Source organism: Aplysia californica, unplaced genomic scaffold (genome assembly GCF_000002075.1).
Source record: "Aplysia californica isolate F4 #8 unplaced genomic scaffold, AplCal3.0 scaffold01149, whole genome shotgun sequence".
Lineage (NCBI taxonomy): Eukaryota > Metazoa > Mollusca > Gastropoda > Aplysiida > Aplysiidae > Aplysia > Aplysia californica.
The window spans coordinates 153,140-164,138 of record NW_004798419.1 but is presented as its reverse complement, the minus strand read 5'-3'; the positions used below and the strand labels follow the sequence as shown (position 1 = coordinate 164,138).

The following is a 10,999-nucleotide window of genomic DNA, read 5'->3' as shown; positions in this document are numbered from 1 at the left end:
ACACACACACACACACTCACTCACACACACACACACACACACACACACATACACACACACACACACACACACCCTTAAAAGTAGACCAAGTCATAATATGCAACAAAACACAATCTAGTGTCCCGTACAAGAGACACCAAATTGTTTTTCTTCTGTGTAGTAATGGTTACACTTCCCTGCACTTAAAGGCTTGAGTTCGATTCCCTCGTGAAGAATACTACGTTCCTCAACATCTCAGTCTTTCTGCTGTGATCGGGTATACCACCCAAAAAGGTGGAAAGTTCTTTTTTTCTAAATTATATAAATTCCAGTGAAGTGTAAAACATCATTTAAATTGATAAAATTTGGGAACTAAGACTACAATTTTGGATCATCTGCAGAAAAAAGCCAGAACATAATTAATTACATTTGTTGGACTTCAAACCAAATAGTGACAGTTTCTCGCCCGCTCTAATCACAGACGTCATTGCCGTGAGTCCCAACCGAGACCTTGTTATTCCATTGACATTAGTCTAGTTTTGGTTACAACGAGTCCTGCAACAATAATATTGAACCAGGGCAAACTTTGCCATGATCGCTTAACGCCCATTTGTCCACCCGGGGGAATTGTGAGTAATCTCGTCCCGCGTTGAGAGTAAACACTTCTTAATTGCCCATCTGTGCAACTGACGCTTCGAGATTTCGTCACTGGCATTCCACATTCGCCCACGTTTGTTTAAGTTTGAGAAAATTAGAGAACAAAATAGTTCCCGAATCAAGACCATTACTTGGGTGCTCGTTGTCTTTTCAATTAGAAACTAGGAAGGAAATAATGAAACACAACGAAACAATATTATACTGAGTGTCTTTTTAAAAAAAGAGGACCCATTTAAGTTGTAATAACTCGCTTACCCACCATCACCCAGGTGTCAGAGGTAAAATTGGTGAAAAAATGATCGCCTGCTTTTGGTGACTGCCAAAGTTTCAGTGTCCTTGGAAACTGTACATTAACACATGTGTGCCTTAGATCAACTTTTATCACTAACAACCCACACAGAAATGAGTTTTTAAATAAACATAAAAGGTGTTGAGCCCGAAACAAACAATTCGATAAAAAATGACCAACAGGCGGAAAATGGAGGTTTCCCCGATTTCCTTATTTTGACGAGAGCCTGATATCACCACGATGCCACACATGGTATTATGGTAAGATGGCCCTTATTATCTGCATTCTAATAAGAGCTTTATCTGGACACCCAGAGAAAATGGACCTGACAATTATGGAAGGACTCTGACGAAATGAGAGCAAAGGAAGGGGGATCAATTGACTAGCAATTTGACAATGCGTGGGTAGCCTGTGTTCAAATCCCAACACCGATGTCCTTGTCCTGAACTGTCTCGGGACGTTTGGTGTTTGTCCCTTCAAGCACTTTTGTTAGGCGGTCTTGTATTTCTGATAATCCATTTGAAGCCTTAGAGCTGCAGGATTTTGCTACCTTTAGAAATCGCTACCTTAGATTACTAAGTTTTATCTGCTCAGTACCTAGGTTTGAGAAATTTGACGTCCAAGATTTGGGGATGCACATCATGACAAACTCTTTCGAATGCAATTCTTTGAATATCTTGATAACAACTCCGACTGATCTTAAGAGTTTGATAGACTAGTAGACAGAACATTATTTTGGTTCTCCTGGTATTAGTAACTCAAAAAGGGCGTAAAATGTCAGATAGAATTTTGTAATTCTGAGAAAGTGAAATGCTAAGAAGACATAACCTTGTACTGGGCTACAGGATGGCGTTTTATTATATATAAGAGGCATGTGTGCAGAATCAAAGGGTCATATTGTGGCGTTCGTTTTGATCTCTTTGTCATCACTTTTTTAAAGAGGGGTTTTCTCCTTCTAAATGCCACATCTACGATATGAAAACGTCAAATTATCATGAAAACCCAACTTATCTTGTTGCGTATTTATTGATCCAAACGACTTGACCCTTCACTCTAAACAGAGCCAACAGAGGTAACGTCTGTCCTTTTTTTTCAATTTTAATGTAAATATTTTACGCCCCCACCAGCCACAATTTTGAACTTTTAGGAGGTGGGCTTCGACCCTGCCTGTCAGAGCCTACTCGGACTGATAGGGATACAACGTCCCAACAGGAACACTGAGACATTCGATAAGACTTCTCCCCACTCGGAAATCAAACTCAGGTCTTCCGTGTGTGATAGCGAAGCGTACAACCACCATACCACGGACTTCGATGCGCGTGCTCTGGAATAGCGTTTGTGTTTATAAGCCTCTTTATGAAATTTAATCTTGTTGACTGTGTGTGTGTTCTGCGGACAATCGATTTGTTGCATGAATTTTGCAAGAGGGCGTAAAAAAATAATATTTGATTTTTTTCAACTTTGTGATAAACGGATAATGTATTTATAAATCGAATGAATATTGCATCATAATGAAACGGTTCTTATTGTACATTTGAATTCCAATATGAGACTTTATCTTACTATGCTACATTTGTTGAAGTTGCACTGTGGAATTTGGAATACCAGATGTGCTTTTGATCGGATTAAATATAATACATATTAACCTGTCGGAATAATAACAAGAATGGTATCAATAAATTTAAAAAAACTGTTCTCAATTGAGGCCTTCTCAACTTGTTGAAAAGTCTTACTGAAGCGCAGTCCTTTAATGTGTGTTGAACTGACCATATAAGATAAGATAAGATAAGATACAATAAGATAAGATAAGATGATACTTTATTGTCCCCGAGGGAAGTTTTTATTAGCTGTACAGGAACCGTAAAAACACACACAGGTATACATTGTGCCCTTTTTATTGAGACTATAGCAGTGAACAACGTAAAGGAGATTCTGTTTTAAATACTTATAATACCAATACTTCCCCAACACAGCTTTTGTTGCTGTTGTTATTTAAGAATTGTATTGTCAATACGTATCCTGGGGAAGCTTCATTTTTGGGAGCTTAATTACCCTTTACCTACTGCACGAGTACTTTTTTGAGTCTATTTGCCGCCCGAGGGGGGGGGGGTGTAATTGTTTGATCGTGGACGCAGCTAATGTTGTAGCGAGAGCTCCCGATAGACTGGGCCTCTGCACTAATCACCCCTCTAGGAACACAATGATTATCTTCCACACTGTCCCTGCGATGTAATGCTGGTTCAAAGTGAAAAGGTTCCACCTAAATTATACTGTTATTGTTGATAGACGTTTTTGATTCTCACACCCTCGCACAATGTTTTTCGATTAGGCTAACTGTGGGTCCACTTCTGCCCCCGATCCGACTGTCTGTCTGAAATCTTTTCGAGAGGAGTCGAAATTTTTTTCGAGAGGGAAAAAAAAAGAAGAGATGAAAGGAGTGGTAGAAGTACCCGAGCTGGCGTCTATCACTTTCCGTGTGAGTTGAAATTACTACGCACTCTCACACAAAAGCCTTATCGTTCAACCTACTCCAATCTTTAACGGCACCCTACGGGTCTTTCGGTAACAGATCGAAGTTTAGCGTGGGATTTTGTCTTTCCTTTGCAGGTGCAGTGCCCCACTGATTGGTCTCCGAACCACCCTCGCAGCCAATGGCTGTAGGCGAGACGATGACGTCAGAGCGGAAGGAGCGGCGTATAATGGACGTGGCGGTGGAGTAACCTCGTCAAGGGGAGGTAGTTCGTGGATCGAGATGGAAGCTGGCAGACGAGAGAAGGGATGCCGCGTGGTGCTGGGAGGGAGTTTCCCCGCTTCTGCTATGATGATGTTTCTGCTACTGTTTGTGGCGGTGATTTTTGACACGGCGTCATGTATGCTGTTTCAGAGTCGGGTGAGTCTTTGTGTCTACTTGTAACATTACATTTCTCTGTAGCTTAATTCATAAAACAGTATGTGTATGCATATTGGATTCATTTATTTCCCTTGTCAAAGAGAGCTACTACTATTTTTGAAATGCGAGTGACCGGGGTTAGAATTCCTAAAGAAATGAAAATGTTCCTGATTATAAACTGCGCCCCCCCCCTCTTCTCTCTCTCTCTCTCTCTCTCTCTCTCTCTCTCTCTCTCTCTCTCTCTTTCTCCCTCAATTCTACTGGAAATAATTGTTACGTTGTAGTCCATGATCATAATAATATGTTCACAATCAAGTTCCAAACGCTGAACAGCACTGTCATAAGAATTGTATGATGAAGTTTTCACGATTTTCTAAAGAATGCAAGTATGCATACTGAACTTCCTTAAGGTTTATCATGCGGTTACACAAATTAAATATCCATTTTTAAAGTTGAGTATGTGTCATCGAAAGAACTATAGTGTTCAACAACCAGCTCAAACATATTCCTACCTTAGAATTACAAAATTCTATCTGCCCAGTTTCTAGTTCTGAGAAATTTTACGTCAAACATTTTGAATTTCACAACATGTCACGTTTTTTCGAATACAATTCTTTGAATATCTTTAAAACGACTACGAATGATCTTACGATTTTGATAGAGGAGATAGAACATTTTTGTTTCTGACTTCATGGTCTTATAGTAACTGAAAACGGCCAAAAAATATCAGATAGAGCTTTGTAATTCTAGGGTAGCGATAAGATAAGATGACAAATTGGCCTGTATTGAATTACAGTAAGACTGTTTATCTCTCTCATATTCAGAATGTGTTTCAACCGTTGGTGTGTAGTTAGCGGGGGCTCTGCTGTGGTTTGCTCATTCTTTCTCACCACACACCTATTATCCTTATCACTCCTCCTTTTGTTCTTTCTAAGTTACCTTCTAGTAACACCTCTTACCTGCTGCATTTTTTAACCTATAAGTGTTTAAAATGCCTTAAAACTTTAATTAAAACTCTACTTTTAGCTATTCAACGACTACACAATCTTTGCAAATTTGTGTACACCGAAAACTGATCAGAGAGAAAGTTTCATATACCTGAATATTGTTGAATGCTTTTAGGGTGATTTTGTTTCACATAGTCTATATAAACTTTTCTTAATGTATATGTTTGGACCCAATTTAGGCTGCGGGGTGCGACCCTGTCTGTCAGGGTAAATCGGGGCTGAAAGGGACACAACATCCCAGCAGAAGGACTGGCCGGACAGTCGATAGAAAATATCCCCACTTGGGAAATCGAACTCGGGCAGTGTGTGTACCTCAAAGATGTTTCATAGGCAGTAACAAATTTTAAAAGTCACAAGTATACTCATTTTTCTTATTTAGCAGAAGGACAAACCCCACTAAAGCAAAAAAACACAACAAAAAACAACAACAAAAAAAACAACAACTAAACAAATCAGATAACAATCCACAGGCATAACAATAATTATGTCTTCAAATAACATCGTAAAAATGCAGCCAAGACGTAATGGGCACTTATTTTCTTAATCAGACAGGTAATAAACCCAGATGCTTCATCTTAGACAGATGTGAACATTCTTCAAGCACCAAAAAATAAAATGTCGAGAGCTCATTATACACTCACAACACCGGTGTCTGTGATGTAGTAGTTAAAAGTTGTATCCGTCTTTCCGTGTGGATGTTATATCCATCTCCGCCCGGGTTTGCCCTGACAGGAAGGGTCGAAGTAGCCTGCCTTCTAGATCACCTAAATAGCATCGATGAAGGTGCAAATCTTTCTTTTTCTTTTTGGTTTACGATTGTTGCATTTTCGTTTAAATCACGACGTGAGGTGCATTTCTTAAACATTGCGAAATAATGTTATCGCTGTTCTTATATGCCTTTGCTTGTAAAATTAAACACACGCACACACACACACACACACACACACACACACACACACACACACACACACACACACACACTCACATGTACATTCTTCTGAACCGCTTTATGTTACCGACAATGAATAAAACCTAAAAGCTTTTTGTTCGTCCTGGTAAGGTTTTTTTTTTTTTAAAGTTATAAGTTATATTACAATCCATACAGAATTTACATCATTAAGAAGGCAGGCTTTGGCAGTACCTTTAAGGCCCAACCCGGGCTGAGAGGATACAAAATCCCAACAGATAGACCGAGATACTTGATATATATTTTTCCCATTCGGGATTTGAACTCGGATCTCTTGTGTACGACAGTGAAATGTCAAAACAGCTATACCACAGACGTCAGTTTCGTCCCGATAGTATCTTTAACTGATCACAAATAGTCATGAAAAATGTCGAAAAGCCTCAACACAAGAACACTGTACTAAGCAATGTTCTTCAATGAGGCCTATCCACGATCTTTTTCATCATTTCACAAATTTCGATTATTGTGCTTCTTGCAGTTAACGTTTTTGCAGTTTATTATAAAGAGCAGCGCCCGTTTGCTCAAACTTCACTACCTTACAGTTACAAAGTTTTATCTGACGTTTTTGGCTCTTTTGAGTTACTTAAACCATGCGGTCAGAAACTAATAGTGCTCTATCAGTTCTATCAAAATCGCAAGATCATTTGGAGTCGTTATCAAGGTATTTTATAAAAATAGCATTTGAAAAATCTTAACGATGTTATGAAACTCAATTTGTTTAAACGACATATTTCTCAAAACTAAGCGCTGAGCAGATAGAACGTTGTAATTCTAGGGTAGCGACTTGTTAAATGTCACTATGCTTAAGGAAAAGTCAACACCAAGTTAACGTTGATTTTTCAAAGTCATCAGACGTCGCAAGGGTCACTTCTTTCGTTCTTCGTGAAATGTCGCTTTATTTAACCTTTTAGACTTTATAAACCTAGCGCGAATGGTCGTTAGTCGCTATTCCACAAAGTAAAGCCCTACTAGCAAAGATGACAACTCACGACCTACAGCATGAAACTATAGTCGCAGGTGGCGCCAAAGTGTGTAGGTGTGAATCTTATCAATCTTCTTTTGTTTATTTAGTTAGATTTATCGGAGAGAGATAGATCCTCTGTACTCAGCCTCAGCGTATTTTTACTCGATTTCAACGCTCTCACAACTTGTCCCCTCGATCTTAACGAGTTGCCTCTTTCTTTGAAGCTCACCTCAAATGTTTTTGGTAAGAGTTTTTTCGACACTTGCTACTGCACAAGGTCATATCTTATGAGCGAACACCTCAAATGGACCTGCAAGGGTGTCGAATGTGTATGTGTGTTTGTTTGTGTGTGTGTGTGTGTGTGTGTGTGTGTGTGTGTGTGTGTATGCGTGTGTGTTTCTGAGAAAGAGAGAAAGAGAGAGAGAAAGAAAGAGATCGATAGATAGATAGATAGATAGATAGATAGAGAGAGAGAGAGAGAGAGAGAGAGAGAGAAAGAGAGAGAGAGAGAGAGAGAGAGAGAGAGAGAGAGAGAGAGAGAGAGAGAGAGAGAGAGAGTATGGTGCTGATTAAGCTTTAATTTTTACCCCTCCCAAAAAAACACCCAAAAAACCCCCACCCAATCCAAACAACACAAGTTAAAGAAAACTTGTTTCATTTTTTGAACCAGGATCGCCATGCAGAAATGCAATCGGTATAACACTTTAACAGCTCAGCTAGATCTAGTTGCTGATGGAAAAAGTCTCTGCACTTTGGTCGATTGTGATACCTCAGGGTATTTGATACCCACCAGAAAAACACCCATTGTCCATCTATTGTTTGCTTCAACAATGGATGCCGTCCCACGCGTTGAGATGGAATTGCCTGCTTCCAACAACAGTGCCCACGCGTTGAGATTGGGTGTACGCGGTAGATCTGCGCATTTCCATTGTTTGGGTTTGTTATAGCTTAGTCAGTGTTCCTAGTACCGCTCAGTTCTCTCCCCAAGAAGTTGTGATCGCAACTGACTACTCGGGGGAAGATTTATTTTAAACTAAACGACGGATGTACACCGCTGAAATAGAGGTCAAGATGGCTCACACTATAGAAGATCAGTGTTTTTGCTTTAATGGATTGGCTGTTTAGCGTTACACGCACACGATGTGAGTTCGATTCCACAGGCAGGGAGTTATTGTATCATGTACCTCTGCCCATCTATTTGGATTTTGTAACTCGCTAAGCCTGTTTGAAGCAGCCTTTTTCCGGTATGATCCAAATAGAGCGTAAAACAATTACATTTATGTTCATTAATCATTTATAATCAAAGTTTCCAACTCTCCTCTTGCACGATGTAAATTTGATCAGCAGCTGTCCACCATTCCTATTTAGCCTTTCGCTATTGGTGCTGATCCGGTCAAGAACACATTTATTATACCCTGTGATTGATTGAAATATTTTGCCTATGGACATGAGTTAGATCAAATTGGAAGCCAGCGTCTTCGTCTCTATCTGTCAGGACCACAGAGTCCTATGAAGGAGGCTGCATCCCAGCAAAAAGACGGAGGCACCCATTAAATCTCTCTTCTTCTCTTGGGGATCGAACTCACATCTTTTGTGTGCAGTGGTGAAGAGCCCCCTACCGTGAAAACAAGAGACGCCGGTCATTTTTCCCGTTTGTTTTTGATTTTGTTTCAGTTACTAAAGAGAATGAGATGTCTGGAAAACTTAGAGACATTTGCGTTTCCTACTACACCCTGTGGAAGTACAGCTTATTAAGTATTTTTGCTGCATGTTGATGCCTGATATTTCTCTTTACAACAGGCATAATGTCAAACAAGTCCACATCATCAAAGTTCGTTGATAATAATGATAATAATAATAATAATAATAATAATAATAATAATAATAATAATAATAATAATAATAATAACAGATAAATAGACAGATGGCATGTGAATAGCGCAAAATCCCGCTCAACAGCAAGCTCTGTGCGCTTTTCAATTGTATTATTGTCCTAGCAGATCTGATAGCATTCTGAAACAATCCCAGCGTCCTGGGAAGCGTACAGTGCAAGCTGCCATTCTACAGGCGCTAAAATACTATCACACTGACAAGATGTTTCGCTGCCTATGGTCGGATACCCATTCTCACTTGGGTGAAGTGAGGAAAATTCGGTGTAAAGCGCCTTTCCCAAGGACACAACTTCGGGCCTACGGCTCCAACCCCTTATCCGCAACCTCACGATTATAAGCCTGGTTGCCTAACCACTAGACCACCGACGCCATTATTTCTTTTGCCTTTCAGTTTCTACCAGATCTTATGTTTGTCAATATAACGTTTAAATTCCTAAGATAAAACCACAAAGTAGTATCGTCTTAAGCTCCTTATATCATATCTAACTGCGTCACCTTTTTAGACAGGGTGAAACACAACCCGTAGACGCTATAAGCACCAACACGAGAAGTTCCCTTTCTCTTTCCTTTTCTATTAAATGTAATCGTTGTTCCCTCGCATAAAATGTTATTGGCCACTGTCAGCGTCACACCCCAGGGAATCCCAAACACAGCCAACAAGGCGTCTCAGATCTCAGGTTGTTAACGCTGTGAATCAAACAAAATAATTGTCTCTGAAACAGCTAGCACACTGCCAGAAAATCAATAACAACTAAGATATAAAGTATCAAGCTCCAAAAAACACCATCTTCTTCCTCGAAATTACCACGTGATTAGTTTTCCCATCTTATAGTCGGCATTTATCTTTTGAATTGTCCTGCCTCACACCAAATAATTCTTGTTTTTGTGCTTATCTTTCTCTTCCTCCTCTTCTCTCTCAGTCTCTGTCTGTCTGTCTGTCTGTCTGTCTGTCTGTCTGTCTGTCTGTCTGTCTGTCTGTCTGTCTGTCTGTCTGTCTGTCTGTCTGTCTGTCTGTCTGTCTGTCTGTCTGTCTGTCTGTCTGTCTGTCTGTCTGTCTTCTTCTTCTTCTTCTTCTTCTTCTTCTTCTTCTTCTTCTTCTTCTTCTTCTTCTTCTTCTTCTTCTTCTTCTTCTTCTTCTTCTTTTTCTTCTTCTTCTTCTTCTGCTGCTGCTGCTGCTGCTGCTGCTGCTGCTGCTGCTGCTGCTGCTGTTGCTGTTGCTGCTGCTGCTACTGCTGCTACTACTGCTGCTGCTGCTACTCCTCCTCCACCCCCTCCTTCTGCATAACTATTCGACATCATATTTCTTATCCTAGCATGGGACCTACTGTTATACTATGATGATTTCCGGGAGCGAATGGTAAGTAATGAAACGACGATCCCAAAGTCCTCGCCTTTGTCATGCTTGTCGACTCGAAATCAACAAGTGAACAGTGGTCCAGATAATCTCATCATTAGCTGGGTTCGTGGGTAACAGAAAGCCCTGTCTCTGCAATCTTACTGAGGAGTAGTGTAAGATCACAGGTAAAGACAAAGATTCTCCTTCAGATAATATATAACTTATGAAAGAATAATGCTAGATAGATGATCTTTTTCCTAATTAATTCTATCTTCCCAGTCTGCCCTGCTAATGACAACTGTGACTCTCTTATAATTTTAGTTTAGTTTAGTATGAGTCTTACGGCACTCGCAACTGCATAAGGTCATACGAGCGTGCGAAACACAAGTTGGTTGCATTCACAACAGTTCACAGCACGGCTTGATTTTGGTCAGTGATCAGATTACAATTTTAAAAGTTAGTGGTTGGCATTTCTATAATGTTTGCCTTCGTTTCAATCTCGTGCATAAACACGTAAAAACAGGACAAAAGGGCAAGGAAGTTATGAGAAGTCAGAAGTTACAGATATAATGGTATTAAGCTTATTTTCATGAAAGGGTATTCGGTAATCAGATATAGCGTACTAAAGCAGTGATCTTCATTTAAAATTCAAACCAACGAAACTGGCTTCTAAACTAGAGAATGCTAGGAGTCAAAATGTAAACCACAACATTTCGCCACAAAACGTCACTCTGAAGTGTAGTCATTGCCCATTGTAAATGTACATAAATAGCAAGTAAGTGTGTCTGTGCATTTATGCAACATACACGAATTATCATTTCCGCGAAATGCTTTCTCCTAATGCACTGCCTGTCCCGATTCTATTTCTATGGCTTGACTGTCGCTCCGCCAGAAGTCAATCTCGAAAATTTTCGTTGATTTTCACGGACTCGTCCACTGATTGAACCTCTTACGGTGTCTTGGTCAAGACGTGTGCAGAACTGGTCAAGCAAAAGCCTGTTTGGTGGTCGTGACCCAG

At 40.0% G+C, this 10,999-nt stretch overlaps 1 protein-coding gene across 1 annotated transcript in view; it reads left to right on the top strand.

The window, feature by feature from the left end:
* Nucleotides 1-3,513: 3,513 nt before the first annotated feature.
* Nucleotides 3,514-10,999, top strand: part of LOC101854219 (glutaminyl-peptide cyclotransferase-like protein) — a gene marked incomplete in the record, with an annotated part of 58,630 nt that continues 51,144 nt past the window's right edge. The window contains 1 exon segment of the mRNA XM_013090123.2: nucleotides 3,514-3,815. Coding sequence (XP_012945577.1) covers nucleotides 3,678-3,815 — 138 coding nt within the window.